Consider the following 20,415-nt stretch of genomic DNA (forward strand, 5'->3'; position numbering starts at 1 on the left):
GAAGCTCGATGTCTTCGGCACAATGCCACTTTGGTTCTAAAAGGGAAAGTTCTTCCCAAAGTTCGGACAACCCATTGTAATATTCACGAATAGTTTTTTCTCCTTGTGTCATCATTCGAACTTTTTCTTGGAGGTTGCACACGTGTGCAATATCTTTAAGGGAATACATATTCTTAAGGTATTCCCATACCTTATCGGCATGATCAAATTTGGCAAGACTTGAGCATTTTTTAATGTCAACGCTATTGATAAGCCATGACATTATCTTCGCATGAGATATTCTCCATTCTTTCCATTTCTTCTCGTATGAGGCAATAGCCTTGATTTTCTCTTCTTTCGATAGAGGGACGTCTTTATCTCCCTCCTTTTTAGTAAGAGATAGCTTAGGTTCCGAATCGGAACCATCCACAATCCCCCATAAGCCTTTTCCCCATAAATGGTGCTTCATGATTGAAGCCCATGTTACATAGTTCGTATCGCTTAGTTTCATAGGCATGATGGTGACTTTATCATTGTCATCCATCGATTACAAGGAGAGAAAGAATAGGGATAGAAGAGAAACAAGAAGGAAAATGAGAAAGAAAGAAAAAAAAAAACAATACAACAAGATGTGAAATCTTCTCCAATGAAGTGATAAAACACTTCTCTTCAAGTGGCGAACACTTTTGCAAACGGGCACGGAAACCGAGGCAGCTTTTCCTCAAGATTTAGTACTTCCGCGGCTCTGATACCATGAAATGAAATGGGGATCTTCGAAACACGAGCTTTGATTAACAAGAGCAAGTGTCAAGAATGACACTAAAGCATAACCCTTAAAAAGGGTATAACTGGAAACAAAATAAAAATAAAAATGTATTCTTTATTGATATGAAAAACCAATTGCTTAAGAAGCATTGGAGTGAAATACAAGAGGGGCTGCACCCCTTTATATACACAGCTGAAAGAGGACTCAATAGAGCTGTTGGGCACAGTCCAACAGCTCTATTTAGAGCTGTTGGAATGTGTCAGTCCAACAGCTCTGTTGGCCTGTGTCAGTCCAACAGCTCTATTAAGAGTTGTTGGCCTGTGTCAGTCCAACAGCTCTATTGCTAGTCAAGTCTGGACAGGACTTGACTAGCAACAGTCATTCTAGTTCAAACTGAACTAGATGACATAAAGACAAAAAATAAAAATAAAGGAAAAAAAATACAGAAAAGAAAGAAATTAAAAATGTATTTATATATATATAATAATATAATATTATTATATATACATATATGTACAGTTTTACATTTTAACAATATATACACGTATATGTATATCTTAACAAAACTGACCCGTTTCTGTTTGCCTAACACGCAATCCTCACAGAAACCAGTGTGTACAGACTTCAAATCCGGCAATAGTCCCTTTGATGCTAACACTTTCATCCCTTTCTCGCTTATGTGCCCGAGTCTATAATGCCATAACTTAGCATCTGCTTCCGAACTCACCGAAGCAACAATATCTCGGTTGTTATCAGTCATGTCTAGGGTCCCCAATTTTCTTCCCTGTGCAACAACGAAGATTCCTTTCACAATTTTTTAGGAATCATGTCAAAATATCGTTTTATACCCGGCACTATCTAAGTGACCTCTTGAAATCAGATTTCTCTTTAGGCCAGGTATATAGCGAACATTATGTAATGTCCATTTGGACCCACTAGCAGTCCTAATATGCACATCACCCCTCCCCATGATATCTAACTGCTCATCATCGGCTAGATAAACCTTACTGAGCTTTTCGATCACAAAATTGTGCATAAGCTCTTTGCACGGAGTGGAGTGGAAAGAGGCGCCTGAGTCTAGGATCCATGACTTAATCGGACTGTCCACGCTTAAGATCAGAGCGTCTTCAAAACTTGTAGTTTCTTCAACCGTCGCATTCACAGACTGATCGTTGTCCTGGTTCCTCTTCTTCTTAGGAGCTTTGCAGTCCCGCTTTAGATGACCCTTCTTATTGCAGTTCCAACACACAAGGTCACCACGAGGTCTCGACTTACTCCTTCCCTTCGACCTTGACTTGCCACGGTTTGAACTCTGGCTCCGTTGGAAGTTCCTCCCTCTGCCTTCGAAACTCAAAGCAGTGCCTGAAGATTCTCCCGACTCCTTTCTCCGAATATCCTCACTGAGAATCATATCTCAGATTTTCAAAAGTTTCAACTTCTTTTGGCCAGACGAACTACTCATCGCAGTTACCATCGCACCCCAACTCTCGGGTAAAGAGGAGAGTAGAATGAGGGCTTTTACCTCATCATCAAAATCGATGCTCACCGAACTCAAGTGGCTTGTGATGGTGTTGAACTCATTGATATGATCGGTCAGAGAAGCACCCTCAATCATCTTTAAATTGAACAACCGCCACATTAGATGCACTTTGTTAGAGGCGGATGGCTTCTTGTACATGTTTGATAGGGTTGCCATCAAATCCGCCGTCGTTCTCTCATTCGCAATGTTAAACGCAACATTGCGAGACAATGTGAGGCGAATCACACCTAGAGCTTGCCGATCTAACAACTCCCATTCATCTTCTCCCATCGTTTCCGGTTTATTTCCCGATAGGGGCTGATACAGTTTCTTCTGATACAGCAGATCCTCGATTTGCATCTTCCAGAAATCGAAATCCTTGCCGTCGAATCGATCGATCTTTATCTTTCCCTCTTCCATTCTTGCTCCGACGAACGTGACTCTGATACTAGTTGTTAGGAAAACAACGAGCAAGAAACAACCAAAGGAAATAAAACACAGTAAGAACACACAGATTTACGTGAAAAATTTTTCCCTCAAATATGCGAGAGAGTAAAAAACCACGACCACCCAGAGGAAAAACATTGTTGCTCTTTTCCGACTGTTACAAGAGAGAAAGAAAAGAAAGGATTTATACAAGGCAAGGGTGACAACCCTAAACCTAAACAAGTCGGGTCTGATCCATAAGAAACTGAGTCTCAAACATAAACTCAAGAAAAAATTTCTTCCAGCGGGACCCACACCGGGGGGAGCCCCCGAACCCCCCTTCCTGCAAGGGCAAAAACCTTGAATCAGGCTCCACAAGTCATCACAAAGATTTGTGGCAATATGTTGATGGTTGTGTTGTAGAACCTCAACCTATTCTCACAAAAACTATAGTAGGAAAAGACGAAGCATCTAAAGAGGAAACACTTAAGGAAAGTGAAAGAGAGAAGGCTTTGTTGGACTACAAGAAAGCCTATAAAGAATGGGAGGTTGGTCATGCCAAGGTTCTCTCCCTCTTTATGAGCAGCATGAATGAAGAACCATGCTCTAACATTCTCGAATTTGAGAAGGCAGATGAACATGAGAGTTTGTCAAGCAAAAGTATACCAAAAAAAATGTCACTCATAAATGGGACTTGAGGGATCGAATTCACAATTACAAACAAGGAGATAAGTCCATTAGAGAGTACCATAGTATTAAAAGACTTTGGGACCAAATGTTCAAGTTGGAGCCCATTTGGAGACTCCAAATGATGCTTTTCAAATGAAGAAACAAATCCTTGAGGAACAACTTTTTCAATTCATAAGAGGCCTTAGACCCGAATTTGAACAAGTTCGGGTGAATATCATTCATAGGAAAAAATTTCTTCCTTTACATGAAGTTTTGACTGAAGTTTATACGAAGGGGACAAGATTAAAATATCTCTAAATCCAAAGAGACAAAAGACAATGTGTTGGCCATTTCTAGACCCGAAGCCAACACAAATACTTACAAGTTGCTTTATTTTTCCAAGCCTTATTTTGGGAAGCCACACAATGAAAGCTCTTCTATTTGCAAAAAGGTGTTTCTCTTTATCTGAACGTCTTGAATTGGTGCACTTGGATGTTTGGGGTCCCACTCCCGTTGCTTCAAAAAGTGGTTATGCTTATATTGTAATATTTGTGGATGATTTCTCTAGATATACTTGGATTTATTTTCTTAGGCACAAATATGAAGTTTTTGAAATATTTATAACCTTTCATAATCTCATAAAAAAATAATTCAAAACCAACATATCTATTTTTTGCTCGGATTCAAGAGGAAAATTTATGTTAAAAGATTTCAAAGAATATCTTGAAAGTTGAAACCAATGATATTTTACATCAAAGGTCTTGTACTACACTCTTCACAAAATTGTTTAGCCAAAAGGAAACATAAAATATAGTTGAAACCATAGTCACAAATTTCGTTATCGGCTATATCTCGGTGAGGTATACTATCAGGATATTATAGGTTTCTCAATAAATCTCAGGATTCAAAAAATAAATTTAAAATTTTTTAAAAAAATAAGAAACAATAGATATAAAGAAAATGAGCCATAATATGACATAACCCCCTTCCATTTTCTTTCTTCCCTTTATTTTCTTTCCTTTCTTCCTCTGTTGCAAGGCAGCCACCGAGATAACACTCGTCTATTGAGGTTTGCGTTAGAGATATTATCGCGATATATAAATTGCTGATATTTTCAAAATATTGCAATATTTTACCTTTAATATCGTTTTTCCATTTTACAGTTTTAATATCTTGATATTTTCAAAATATCGGCGATATTTGTGAAATTGGTTGAAACCACTAGGACACTTCTCATTTCAAATCATGTTCCAAAAGAATTTTCGGCCAAAGCCTCCCTAACCGCCATATATCTTATAAATAGTGCCCCTTCCACCAAACTTCAAAACATCTCTCTTGTTGAAAAACTTTTCAAAATCTCTCTTGATTATTCAAGATTAAGGATTTTTTGATGTAGATGGATTTACAAAGTCATCTTTTTGCTCTTGGATGTAGATGGGCAAGATACAAATAGAGCCCCTTCCGCCATAGCTCTCTTGTTGCTCTATAAATATGTGACCTCTCCCAATGTATTCTTCATGCTTCTCAAGCATTTTAGTGATAAATAATTGATATTTTTTTTATGTTGTATAGCCCTTTAGTGGCTTGTACTTGTGTGATTGCTTGTGAGTTGGCATCTTGCCCATAAGTGGCATATTGTACTTGTACATTCTTGTAATTCTTGTAGCCCCTGGAGGCATCCATCAGTGTACTTTTTCTTGTTTCATTACCGTGAATCTTGTAAAGAAATGAGTTCCTCCATAGATATTCACTTAAATCACCAAAAGTGGACACTTAAAAGAGTTCCACCAAAATACCAACAAGAGCACACAAAGAACCACAAATACGTTCACTTACAAACACCCACTAAAGGGCACAAGAACATGAGATAAAAAAATAATGTTCTTATTGATGTAAAAAGATAATGTTCTTAAATTTATAGTCTTTAAATTCTTTCGATAAAAACTCTCACCCCCTTAATCAGTGCGAAAGATGAAAATATCATTCTTGAATTGGTTTTTAACCAAACAACAACTACGCCTTCATCCCAAAACAATTGGGGTCGGCGATATGAACCAAAAAAAGAAAATATTTCTGGGTCTTCCACATGAATCTTTCTCCTCCAATCATTTATATCCAATGCCATGTCCTCGGTGAGGTTCAAAGCATTCATATCCTTTCCTATCATCTCCATCCAAGTCTTCCTAGGCCTACCCCGACCTCTTTTAACTAATATATTTTCCCATTTCTCCATCCTTCTAACTGGAGCATCATTAGGCCTTCGCCGAATATGTCCAAACCACCGTAAACGATTCTCTCTCATCTTATTTTCAATGGGTGCAACGCCTACCTTCTTACGTATCTCCTCGTTTCGAATCTTATCTTTTATTGTATTTCCACACATCCATCTAAGCATACACATCTCAGCTACACTCATTTTTTGAATATGATGTCTCTTGGCAGCCCAACATTCCGTACCATATAGTAAAGCAGGCCTAATAGTCGTCCTATAAAACTTTCCCTTCAACCGCAATGACATTCTACGATCGCACAACACTCCAGTTGCACTTTTCCATTTCAACCACCCAACCTTTATCCTATGATTTACATCTCCATCAATTTCTCCATACTTTTGAATGATAGATCCAAAATATTTGAAACAATCATCCACCCGGATTTCTTGCTCACCAAGCTTCACTACACTCCCATCACTACTTCGTTGCTTACTAAACCGACATTCTATATATTCTGTCTTACTCTTACTCAACTTAAAACCTCTTGCTTCCAATGTCTGTCTCCATAATTCTAACTTAGCATTAACCCCAACTCTAGACTCATCAATCAAAACAATATCATCAGCAAACAACATACACCACGACACATTTTCTTGAATTGATCTCGTAAGCTCATCCATCACTATAGCAAATAGGAAAGGGCTTAAAGCAGATCCTTGATGTAACCCAACCGTTATAGGAAAATTGGTTGTCACCCCTCCACAAGTGCGGACATTGGTTACTACTCCTTCATACATATCTTTAATTATACTAATGTACTTGAGAGAAACACCTTTCTTCATCATTGTCCACCAGAGAACGTCCCTAGGTACTTTATCATATGCCTTCTCCAAATTAATAAAAACCATATGCAAATATTTGTTCCTATCTCTATATCTAAGAAGATGTATAGCTTCCATAGTTGATCTTCCAGGCATAAAACCAAATTGATTCTCCAATATCATGACAACCTTCCTTAACCTAGACTCAATCACCCTCTCCCAAAGTTTCATAGTATGACTCATGAGTTTTATACCACGATAGTTTGTGCAATCTTGTATATCACCCTTATTCTTATATAGAAGCACCAAAGTACTCTTCCTCCACTCATAAGGCATCTTATTTGTCCGCCAAATCTTGTTAAAAAGATTTGTCAACCATTCTAAACCTTTATCTCCCAAGCATTTCCAAGCCTCGATAGGTATACCATCTGGGCCAACTGCCCTTCTTGATTTCATTTTCTTCAAAACCTCTGCGATTTCTTTCTTTTGAATCTTGCGCATGAAGACACGATTCATCTCATGAAAAGGAATAGAAAAGTCTCCAAGATCCTGAGCATGACTTCCATTAAATAGCTTATCAAAATAATCTTTCCATCTCTCCTTAATCTCCTCATCTTTGACTAAAATCCTTTGCGCTTCATCTTTGATACATCTAACCATACCCAGATCCCTCGATTTCCTATCTCTCATCTTTGCAAGCCTATAAATATCTTTCTCGCCCTCTTTGGTATCAACTTGTCATAAACCTCCTTATATACCTTATCCCTCGTGTTTCAAACTACTTTTTTAGCTTCCTTCTTTGCTATCATATACTTTTCCAAATTCTCATTATCACGACTCTTACTTAGATTTCCATAACACTCTCTTTTAACCTTAATAGCTAATTTGACATCTTCGTTCCACCAGGATGTATCCTTACCTAGCGGTGCACCGCCTTTAGACTCACCCAATACCTCCTTAGCCACCTTTCTCATGCCACTTGCTATCTTATTCCACATTGATTCAGAATCATCCTCGAGACACCAATCAACTTCCTTAACTACCTGCTCTACAAACATTCCTTGTTTAGTTCCTTTCAGTGCCCACCACTTAATTCTAGGATCTATCCTATGTCTATCCCTTTTGCGACATTGTCTAATCCTAAGATCTAAAATTAAGACTCTATGTTGTGTAGCTACACTTTCTCTCGGTATAACCTTACAATCGATGCAACAACCCCTATCTCTCTTTCTAAGTAGGAAAAATCTATCTGACTCGTATTAACCCCACTTTTAAATGTTACTAGGTGAGACTCCCTCTTCCTAAACCAAGTGTTTGCTAAAATCATATCATAGGACAAACCAAAATCTAAAATCCTTTCTCTACTTTCGTTTCTTTCTCCTATACCATAGCCTCCATGGATACTCTCAAATCCATCCCTACTAATGCCTACATGTCCATTAAGGTCACCGTCGATGAAAAGTTTTTCTCTATAAGATATCCCTTGTACTACTCCATCTAAATCTTTCCAAAATTGACGCTTAATGGAATCATCTAAACCTACTTGAGGTGCATAAACACTAATAATATTAATAATATCAGTACGTAATACTAATTTAATAAGTAAAATCCTATCACCCTTCCTACGAACCTCAACTACATTATCTATAAACTCACGACTCATAAAAATCCCTACTCCGTTCCTATTCCTATTTATTCCTGTATACCAAATCTTATATCCCCAAGGTTCTATCACTTTTGCTTTCTCACCTACCCATTTGGTCTCTTATAGACATAAAATATCAATCTTTCTCCTACACATAACATCTACTAATTCTACCAACTTACCAGTTAAAGACCTTATGTTCCAAGTGGCTAACCTAATGTTATGGTCTTGGACTAACTTCTTTACCCCCACCCGTCCAACAAAGTGAGGAAACCCTTGCCTATTTGACACCACACCCGGGCGCCGGTGTGACACGTCGCTTCTGGGCGACGACCTAGCAACCCTTGCCCATTTATCACTGCCTCCGGGCTTATAGAGTACAACGCATTACTCAGTAGGGAACGCCCCCGACGAAATTCTCATATTGGTTCATATTCATAGGGTATGACTAAGTTTTTATGCTGGCTGTCACTGGCCTACCACAACCCTCCTCCTTTATCCGGGCTTGGGACCGACATTGTATAACTAAACAATTATACACAGGCGGAGTTTAACCAAATTGTAAAATATTTGAAAATGTAAGAAAACTTTAGATTTGTGTTTAAGGAAATAAATCCAAGTATGTCTCGTAAAATCATTTAAAAAAATTACATAATACACAAAATCACCCTTAGATGTAACATGTGCTGGGCCCCAAACATCCGAATGTATTAACTCAAGTGGTCGAGAAGAAACAAATGTTCTTTCTTGAAATGACAATCTCTTCATTTTGCCAAGAATACAATTTTCACATGTAAAATTTTCATAATTAAACAAAATTTTCAATTTTTGCAAAAACTGAATCTTGGATATTATAACGCCCCAAAAATTTTAACCTTAATTATAGTTCAAATATTGAAATTTCGAGACCATTTTTTTTGGTAAGTATAAGTAAATCAGATCTTATAATGCAAAAACGATTTTTAAAAACGGTTAAGACTTTGGGCGCGGTTACACTAAGATAAAAATCAAATCAAAATGTACGGGATATACACATTTCAAACCACGTATAATATAAGACTGAAATATGAAGAGTTTTAATTTCATTTCAAATCAGAGCATGAAAACAATACTTCAGTCTCTACATGATCAAGTACTTAAAACAAAAAGATCATGAATACCAAGATCGCAGGGTAAGAGTGGACCCTCGAGGATGCAGCTCGACCAATCCTTCGCTCCAACTACTCATCATACTTTACCTGCATTACCTGTCCCTCATAAAACGAAGTCAGACTCGCTAAAGTCTGATAATGCAACCCAAACTCAAATTTAAAGAAAACATGTCAAGCATTTAAAGGTAAATATATGTTATTCATCCATCGTCAAGTGATAGACAAGGGAACAACGTCCTATGAGTCATTCATTTCAAGCATTCAAACATAAAGCATTTCATCACTTAATATTCTATTCAACCTTAACTCACGTAATAAAGCATAATCTATATGCATACAAGTCATCGCATATGTGTGTGTATATATATATATATAAGACATTCAGATCATTGCATCATTTTCATATGCATTCATAATTCTTATAAACAATAAGTTAAATCACATTTGACCATTCCAACGTGAAACACACGCACATACCTTATAAGTAATTTAGTTAGATATTCATGATACACATTAATCATAATACATAGGTGTGATATATTTACTCAGACAATCATAATGCAATCATTTGCAATGAAACTATGTATGTGTGATGTATCATTCACCTAATAAGTCAAAACTAGTCATTTGTAGGCGTGATGTGTCATTCACCTATACGCTAACATAAGCGTCACATCATAGTCTCATATCAAGATCTAAAATCAATAAGGATCTGACTATCATATCTGAGTTCAATATATAATCATGCTATAATTGAAAAGGCAAATCTATAGATTCATAACTGGCTATCTCAATCAACTCAAAAGATCATCATAATTCATCATAACATTTCATTTATTCGTAATAAAGATTTACAAAATCCACATCGGATCACCTGGTCTGGGAAATGTACAACCTCACAAGGAGTTACTGCCTTAGACGGATGGTCTGCCTGGTCTTGGACAATGCACTCCCTCACAGAGACTTACCGCTCTAGCCGGATTACCTGATCTGGTCATGCACACCCTCATAGAGAATCCTTTGAGAACAATTCCTCAACGGGTACCATATCCAGTGAAAATTATTGTGATACATGCATCAATATAATTGACCACTCTCAAGGTCGATAGTCATCAACACGGGCATAAGCATGTATACAATTAAAACATCACATCATACATCACTTCATATGGCATTAAAATTATAAAATCACACATTTAACCAATAAGGCTTCATGAACCAAAGTTCATTATTGAACTTAAACATTTATCGCATGCATTCATAATTTTATTTCACGTGGCATTTAAATCATATCATACATAAGCATATTATCCTACGCATCATATCATCGCTACAAAGAACATTGCACTTCGTAAATTGAACTTCAAAGCATGCGTAAAAAAATATGAGTTCTATGCATGCATATGTGAACATGCACATTTCATAATACGAAGCAACTAAACCTCAACATACATAACTCTTACGTAGTTCGAGATTTGCACACACGATAAAAGTCATATGCATTTTTCACCACATGAATCGATATAGCACCTTAGATATAATTGTGTAAGGGTTGGTCAAAATCTCATTGACCATCCTACCGTACATCATACACATATATTTCTCAAGCAATCAAGACATACAAGTCAAAACAATTTATAACATTCACATGCATATACAAGAATAAATGAGTTCATTATATGACAAGACAATATATATAACATCCACAGTATGCATCGAACACGACTTATACATATTCATAGTAGTTATATGTACACCATGTATCAAATTCATACAAACACACAAAGCAACATAATATGCGCAAACCAAAGTATGATGACACACATTGCGCACATATTATACATTCATAAGTGCACAAACATTCAAACCCCCACACACACACTCTATATTTCGCTAACTACAATCATGATAAGCATGATCTCCGAACTACAATCACAAGAGTCCTAGATATCCACAATTAAGTGAAGTGTGTGAGCATAACTTGTATTTGCAATTCATTTAGATATTCAGTGTAACATCATGCTTACACAATTAGTGCCTAAAGATGCTCTCTATAAGTTCAGTCAAGGTATCTTACCTTAATAATGTGAAGAACAATGAATCGAAACTCAAAAGACCGAGGAGTTTCGAAGTCCGCAAAGACCGCTACCCAAGCAATACAACGAACCCTTTGTGTGCGATCGCAAATGCCAAAAACTCAAAAAATTGTCAATTAAAATAAGATTAGCCAAAAATAGCAAATTACCCTATAAATCATTACCAAGAGCCAAATAACACACAAATACACTCCAATAATTTACAAACTCTATCAAAAATATATTTAAATATATATATATATATATATATATATATTTAAATATATATATATATATATATATATATAAATAGTGATTTATAGCCCAAAATAGTTCTATAAATGTAAAGTATACCTTGATTGACTTGAATGAACAAATGAATATGTAATAAACAAATAAATGAAATTCAAAAGCTAGAAACACATTTCTAATTTGGAGATAAAAAAATGAGTTCTTTATTTATTAATAATCCTTAAAAATTACAGGTTTTACAGATATACTAGGATGGCCATGCCTCGTATGCCACAAATTCAAATATAATTTTTGAACATTACAACAAAATATATTTTTGGGCATTTCTAAAAAGTCCATGTACTACAAGCCTCATTTTTTATGGTCTTCCCCAATTAGCTTTCCTGACTGATGATCATGTACTCGATAGCCATGAGAGGAGAATGAAACATTATACCCATGATCAGATAATTGAGAAACAGGTAAAATATTTAAATTTAATTTAGAAATATATCTAATTTTTGGAATAGAAAATCTTTTTGAGCTTTGAGAAATGTTTTCAATATTTTTTATTCTTTTTATCTCAAGAAATGTTCCATAAGCTGTAAATACATTTGATCCACTTGAGTTATGACATTCGGAAAACATATCACCATATGGTGTCATATGAAAAGATGCACCATAATCAAGAAGCCAAAGAGATTTACCGAGATCGGAGAAGTCGTAGAAAGAAACCTTGACTCCAGTTGATGATGATGCTCCTTTAAGTAGAGGTTGAAGAGCTAACACTAATTATGTCAATGGTGTATTTCTAATGGATGGATCTTGAGAGATTTGTATATCACTTGACTCTTGTGGAGGTCCAAGATAGGCAACCTTCTTCTCATAAGGTTTCTTCTATTTGGGACAATATGTTTTTACATGTTCTGGTTCACGACAATAGTAGCAAATATTTTTTTTCTCTCATACTCATTGTCTTGCTTTTTATAATGTTCATCATTTGGCCTTCCATAGTACGGAGGTTTGTAGGTACGAATATAGTTTCTCGGTCTAGATACGGCTAGAATTGAGTCATCGTTATTCGTAGAGATACATTTTTTAAGCCTATTATCTTTCATACTCAATTCTTCTATGGTATCTTCTATTGAGAGAACTTTCCCTCGATGAAGGAGAGCGGATTTAGTGGATTCAAAATCCGATCTTAAACCATTGATAAATTGGTAAAAATGCTCCGCGTTTATTTGATTTTGGTGGAGTTCAATATCTTCGGGACAATAATACTTTGGTTCAAGAATAGCCAACTCTTGCTATAATTCGGATAATCCATTATAGTATTCTCTAGTACTCTTGTCCCCTTGAGTCATATTTCGTATTTTGTCATGCAAGTTGCACACATGTGCAATATCTTTAAGAGAATACATTTTCTTAAGGTAATCACATGCATCGTTTGCATGTTCGAATTTAGCAAGACTAAAACACTTCTTAATGTTTACATTACTGATTAGCCAAGACATAATCTTGGCATTCTCATTAACCATTTCTTTCACTTCTTTTCATAAGTGGTCATTGCTTTATTTTTTTCGCCCTCTGTAAGAGGTACCTGTTTCTCTTCTTTATTTTTGGTGAGGATTAGCTTGGATTCCGGATCGGTCCCATCTACTAGTCTCCACAATTCTTTTCCTCACATAAGGTGCTTCATAATTGAAGCTCATGTTACATAGTTTGAATAATCAAGCTTAATGGGTTTTATGGTGACATTTTTATTTTCTTTCATTTTTAAAGGGTTAAACAAAGAAAAGAATAAAGAGAAGTTAGAGAAAGAGGAGATAAAAAAATGAGAGTAAAGGTGGAAGTCACGACTACTCTACCACCAAGCAAACGTTACCAATCACGAGCACTTTGAATAGAAATTGCAAGAGAGCTTCAACACTTTCAAATTTGAAGTGGCACACTTCCCAATATACCGAAAACAATTTCGGCTTGATCACTAAGCTCTAATACCATGTAAAGAAATGAGTTCCTCCGTAGATATTCACTTAAATAACAAAAAGTGGACACTCAAAAGAGTTCCACCAAAATACCAATAAGAGCACACAAAGAACCACAAATGAGTTCACTCACAAACACCCACTAAAAGGCACAAGAACAAGAGATGAAAAAATAATATTCTTATTGATGTAAATCCATAGAAGAAGACTTACAAATGAGAGGGGGTTTCACCCTTATTTATGCACAGCCAAAGGTCTCCCAAAAGAGACGTTGGGAGAGATCTCAATGGCTCCAATAGAGCCATTGAGCTCTCTCTCCAATGCCCCTTTTGGCTCACAAGAAACTAAAGAATAAACAAAAGAAAACTAACCTAGTTAGACTATTTACTAGTTAGATACTAACCTAACATATATATATATATATATATATATATATATATATATATATATATATATATATATATATACATTTTTAACAAGTCCAAGTCCTAATATTTTGTCTGTGTACAATGAAGGTGCACTAGCACCTCTGCAATCAGGTGCCCAAGCATGTTAGATTCGGGCAGTGTACTCCTACTAAAACATAGTTACTTTGCAGTTCATCTTGAACTCTTCCCATTAGTCTGGTCTTCTAAATTCAATACTTGGAGTCATGCCACCTTTAAAACTAAAGCAGCCTTCATATATCCATTTGTTGTACAACAAGCCTAGATTTAGATCTATTAGGGGCCATCAATCTCATCAAAAGGTTATATTGTTGGGTTGGGCTTAACCTTTTACCCATTTGGTTCATACTTAAGCCCACTGTCACCGATATCTTGAATATATCGCGATATTATTGACAATTTCAAGCTTGCCTATATTATCGCGATATTTTTGAGTTTTTTTTTAAAGTTTTCATTTCCTATTTTTTTGTTTCTTTTATATTTTAAAACCTTTAAAACATGTTTCTTTATATTTTTGAAAGAAAAATAATACAAAACATATTATTTTCTTACATTTTTTTTTGTTATTTATATTTTTTTCAATTTTTTAAACTCCGGAGATATTATCGAGGTTTATCATCTTTTGAAAATCTCTCTGAGAAATACCATCGCCGAGAAGTTACCTTTAATGATACATGTGATTATGCTTAAGCCAAGCAAAGTGTTTGTGCTTGTATTAGCAAGCCCTTGATCCTATGGTACCCGTACACTCCATTTTTTCCTCCGTACCCGTGTCGACAAGCGTATCCCCGTGTCGACACGCGTCAACACCAGGACACGCCATTTTCCCCTCCGTACATACAAGTTTGTATTTAATTTATAATTTATAATTATATTTCGAGTTTATAACTTTATATTTTCAATATATAATATATATTTTAGATATAGCATATATATTTAGATTATATTCAGTTTATTTTGAATTTATTTTGTATTTATGTGATTTATATATATATATATATATATATATATATATATATATATATATATATATATATATATATATATATATATATATATATATATAGCTGTGTCCTAGTACCCGCATATTTTGGAATTGCTGTCTTATCCTCAGCACCCGCACCCGTACGGTCGTACCCAGGTGACATAGCCTTGAACATGCCATACTTTTGGATTGGGCTTATTCACATTTGTTACTGGGTCCAGGCCTTAAACCAAACCTGGAGTATGTCTGTTTGGCCCATTTGGTCAGCTTAAAATTCACTTGCCTACAGACGTTTGGCAGCCTGGTGCTCTCACATCTTGGTTACTGAAGAAGTTGGATTTCGAGGCCATTTCATCTCTCTGGCTCAAATAGTCTTGCAGGTGGGAACAATAAGCAAAAATGTTTGCTACATGATTAATGCCTTCTGATTTCACTTTGCTGCGCTAGTTGCCACATTTGTTGCCATGGCCATTTCTCGTGTATGAAAAAAACTGATGTTTAAGATTTGTGTATGAAGAAACCGCATGACAAACTGCCAACTCACTAATAATGTCATGGCTTGCTTGGGGGATGATGCGGTTGGAGTCTTCCTACTACATCACTTGCTAGCAATCCATCCAAGCGAGTGCTGTTGTTGAACCAACAGCAGTCAGGACAGTATTTTCTTTCCTTGCTGCTTAGCAAGTTTTGACATCATATCTTTGAGAAAATTGACTCGCTCTTATGAGTGGCATCAGGTTATACATTAAGACTGATTTTTCCCCCTATTTCATAGGCTCTTAATGGTTTTAATGAGCTTACATTGTCGTTATTTCTGTAATTGTACAAAAAACAGGATTCTCTTATTTTGTCCTTTGTCATGGTTTTGTCATTCTTTCTGGTTGCAGGTTTGGCATTCCATCCTATAGATGGCATACTACAGGCAGCGCCTCACGTTATTGCGCTCTTCCTCGTGCCCACACATTTCTTTACGCACGAGGTGCTCTTATTCTGCGAGGGGGTGTGGACGACTAACATTCATGACTGCATTCATGGAAGAGTGTGGCCCGTCATGGGTGCAGGATACCACACAATTCATCACACCACTTATCGCCATAACTATGGACACTACACCATCTTCATGGACCGACTGTTTGGTACCCTTTGTGAACCTGAGCTGGATAAGAAAAAAGCCATCTGAGCAGTTCATCCTCATCCATTCTTTGCTCTCTCTCTCTCTCTCTCTCTCTCTCTCTCTCTCTCTCTCTCTCTACTCTCTCTCTCTCTCTCTCTGCTAATGTAATATTTACTATTACGTGTCCTTTTTTACCTGTCTGGTGCTGACGACTGATCTTTTGTTGACTAAACTTTGTTTTTTTGGAAGTCAATATCTTTGCAATGTATTTGTAGCATCAACCTTGGAAAGTGGCTGCCCACATGATCTAGGTACAGATTTTGTTGAATCCAAGTCCAAGATCTACTGGGCTAGCTTGGAAATGGTATCAGCTACAAAAGTTGGACTAACAACATGTCATAGTCCACTCTTGTATCACATAATCATGATCTGGTGATACTAGATAATAATCAAGCGTGACCGAAGAACTTTCTACAGTCAGTTTCTTATCCCTCTCTTTTGGCTTCTCTGATTCTTGAGCCTTTATTCTTTTTGTTGGGGTCTTTCAAAGGAAGATGACGAACTGGGACCTCAATTTTTTTTCCTTTTGGTCTTCATCCACTTGGCCTTCCCTCTTGAATGAGAGTAATTGACTGCAGAGGTGATACTGTTGGGGCATTCAATCCATTGATCGGTTCTCAAGTACATTTTGGATTGGACGCTCTCAACATTTATTTCCTCAGTACACACACACAGAAGGATGGGTGGGTATAGAAACTACGAGGTGATTATATTTTTCAGAGTTGGTTGAAATAGCTTGGTGTTGTCTAAAGTACCTTTCTCAGATCATAATTCTATGTTTGGTTCCGTAGCTCTCAGTATCTTAATTTTATGTTTTCATCCTTATAGATTGCTGTTCTTCTAAAAAACACTTATAGATAGTCGTGAATCGCAAAGTTTTTTTCAGCTAGGTCAATTAAAAAACCCCCATCACCAACCAAAAAAGGTTTTCCCATCTCTTAAAATGTCCTTTAAGCTAAAGTTCTTTAAAACCCTCTCAGATTGTATTGTTCTAGCTAGCTAATGCTATGCGAGTCATCAAAATGCTACACAAGCAACTTCACCTTCCTTTACCATAACATAAAATTAAGTTAATGGAGAAATTGCTTTTTATAAGAGAACTGCTCAAAGGATAGAAACTTCGAAGTTCTGGGAGATTTGCCTATTTTGAGTGAGATGGTGAAATCAAGGAAAAAAGTTGCTTTGGTCCAAGTTCCTAAGAGGTTAAGAGGATTAACATGGTTGTTAATGGATTTGCATCTTCCATACATGATTAGGACTGGTTAACAGCTTTGGTCTAAGTTCCTAAGCTGGGTTTGCTTTTGTGGTAAGTTGACCCAAGCTCAAGCTAAACAGGCCAAGTTCGATCTGGCTCATTTTTTCACAGTTGGAATCAACAGGATTAACACTTGGACTTTTATTGTACATTACATTATATGATATATACTTACTATGACTTGAAAAGCCAGAATGAGTCAAGCCGAACACCCGTTGTGTGTTTGGCTTGCCCAGCCTTTTTTAATGAGTTCAAACAAGCTCTTTACAAACCGAGAACAAGCCGAACCATGAGCAGCTCATCGCGTTTCCTAGCCTTACACGAAAAGAGATGGGAACAACCCGAACCGAGAACAAGCCAAACATGTGAAATGTACATGAAGCTGCAAACAGGGACAGACGGATTCTGGCAACTCCTATGGAGTTTTCCGACGAAGGGCGAAGGAGGCCGTTGCTGACATGGCATGTAGCCAGGAATTGCCAATTTGGGATAGGCAAGGATGTTTCCTACGAGAATCCTTGACAAGGTGGGAAGGTTCCAAATGTGGGACGACCAGGTTCCAAAATTTTGGATCGATGCTTTGCATAGATGCGAGCTTGTGGCGCCACGTTGTGCTTTACACAGATTGCTGCATGTCTAACTCAGTATTGGCAACTTGGGTTGCATAGTTGTGAAGGGGTTGTCATCAACAAAATTGACAACGAACTGATACTGCAGGAAGTTTTAAAACATCAATGAAAACTAAGAAAAAAATTATTTCTGTGTGAAACAATTTTAGATGAGACTTATACAATACATATTCATTTGACCTTTTCCAGAACTCCATTGCCCTTGGGTTTCAATGTGATGGAGACACAATTTATAATTTGATGAAGTGAATGGTAGGCCTCTTCCTTGAAGGATCTCATATTGACGACTTGTGCCCACTCGTTTGGTAGGTGCGACTTGTGAATGACAGGACATTACTAGTTAGAAACCCACGAGTAGCATCCCCTTACCGCAACGTCAAAACTGGTGTAACCAACAGGGTCTCCGCTTGTCTGGCAGGAGCAGTTAGTGCACGTCACCTTGTGTTGGGAACCCCAAATGGTATGGTTGCATAACTGGTAGGGGTCTGCCTAACCCCAGCTTTCTCTGTTAAAAAAAGGTCAAAACTGGGTGTATTCCCTTAGTGGGCAGGGGGACCTCAAGGGTTTTACCAATCGTAGACCAGCCAATGTTTGGTCGATAAAATGTGTGTGTGTGTGTGGGTGGGGGGGCTCTCTTGGATTATCAATTAAGATAGTCTATCCTCTGGTCGGTGGCCACACCTCTTGTAGAGTCAAATATAAGGTTTGAGTATGCAATTCTACTTTATCTATATTTCTAGTATATTGAGCGTTTTTTAGTCTTCTATTCTTTTGAGAGAGAGAGAGAGAGACTTGGGACTTCAATCAAGAACTCACAAAGCAGAGGTTCTTGTATTTCAGGAGAGTGGACCCCTAAGCTTGGAAGCTTGATAATAAAACAACATTGTAACCTGTTTTACATGATTCAATGTTTCTAAAGTATAAAAATGTCAATATATATATATATATATATATATATATATATATATATATATATATATATATATATATATATATATATATATATATATATATGGACATGCAACCTTAGCTCAACTCAACTTGTGGTGAACCCAGTCAATAGTGAACATATGACTAACTTTGGGCAGATCCTGCTTGGGTAAATGATGGGTTAGTCCCATTTTAGCAACGTTCCACCTTTGAAGGCCCAAACCCAAGCCTGGCCAGAGAATATAGAATGCACCAAGTTGGATTCACTGATGGCTTTAAGGGCACACTGTAATTACTCGTTGGCCAGTAGAGTGGTTGACTGTAATGGTTGGAAAGCGAGGTTCTTCCATTATTCTCTTGGAAAGACTTGTACAGAAAGTAGGTGACGTAGTGAGCTGTATGAAAAGAGCGGTGCTAGGTTGAAATATTAAAAGCTTGCCCATCAAGGCCTGGAAAGAACAAAAACTTAATGCATTAAAAAATGTATCTTCCACAAGTGGCACCTTAGCAGTTGGACATGAATGCCTTGACGAATGTGGAGAAGATATGAGTGCATGCCCATACGGAAGTGCTTGCCTTTCAAATTCGACGGTATGGGTATGGCGTGGTGATTATCTTCTATCAAGCCATCCAATTCCCATTTCAGTAGCTGCACATGTAGTGCATATAATGTGATAAGGACAGCATAAAAGATGAAAAAGATTTTTTAATATGTTTCAAAGTTTGTGTCAAAGTAAATGGCTTCATGTAGCAATTCATGGCTAGACTGCAGAGACAGCGCCGGTGGAGGTGTAGAGTATTTACACTCCCACCGGAATCATGGCGTTCAACTCCTCTCTCCCCTTAGTTTCGGAGCTTCACCAATCACCACTCGCAATAAATTTCACGAAGTCTCTACAGGACAAATTGGATGCCAATACTCTGCATTTTTTTATAATATTTACAGGGAAAAACAGTGGTTTTGGTGATGGAATCCAATACTTCGTCTCTTGCAAACAGTTATGATGATAGTTGAGGAGCTTGGGTTCGCCCAAAAGAGGAAAGACAATCCTAATAAATAATATTTTTAAATAGAGAACGAGACTAGAAATGAAATGAAAGGTCCCTTACAACTTGCATTTTGTCCCCAAAAGACATCCACTTGCACACGAGGCAATGCACTCAATAATTACCTCAAAAAGAAAATCATTCTTATTAAAATTGAACCTATGAAAGGTTTTGGATACCGTATTTCACATATCATGAGAATACGTGAACTCCAATATGGATTCTTCAATCTTAGTTTTGCATTAATAATAGTCAAAGGCCTCAGGTAAGGAAACTCAATCTTGCCATGAAAGGTTTGAGTTACATGATTCGGTGGATAACCGCAATATAGAGTCATCCTCAATCTCAGTTTGTATTTATGGTAGTCAAAGGCCTTTTTTGAGGCCCAAAAAAAGCCTTAGGGACCCAATTACACTCCTACTTTTCATCGTTGTGAGTTCCATGATTAGCCACACAAGCAACAGTA

General features: G+C 36.9%; 1 protein-coding gene across 1 annotated transcript in view; it reads left to right on the top strand.

Annotated features, from left to right (window-relative positions):
• The window catches only part of LOC149827423 (delta(7)-sterol-C5(6)-desaturase-like), a 32,453-nt gene extending 16,145 nt beyond the window's left edge, over positions 1-16,308 (top strand). The window contains exon 3 of the mRNA XM_090019360.1: positions 15,802-16,308. Coding sequence (XP_089875486.1) covers positions 15,802-16,094 — 293 coding nt within the window. The 3' untranslated portion in view covers positions 16,095-16,308. The remainder of the gene's footprint in view (positions 1-15,801) is intronic.
• Positions 16,309-20,415: the final 4,107 nt, after the last annotated feature.

This window comes from Nuphar pumila, chromosome 10 (assembly GCF_984573655.1).
Source record: "Nuphar pumila chromosome 10, dmNupPumi1.hap1.1, whole genome shotgun sequence".
NCBI lineage: Eukaryota > Viridiplantae > Streptophyta > Magnoliopsida > Nymphaeales > Nymphaeaceae > Nuphar > Nuphar pumila.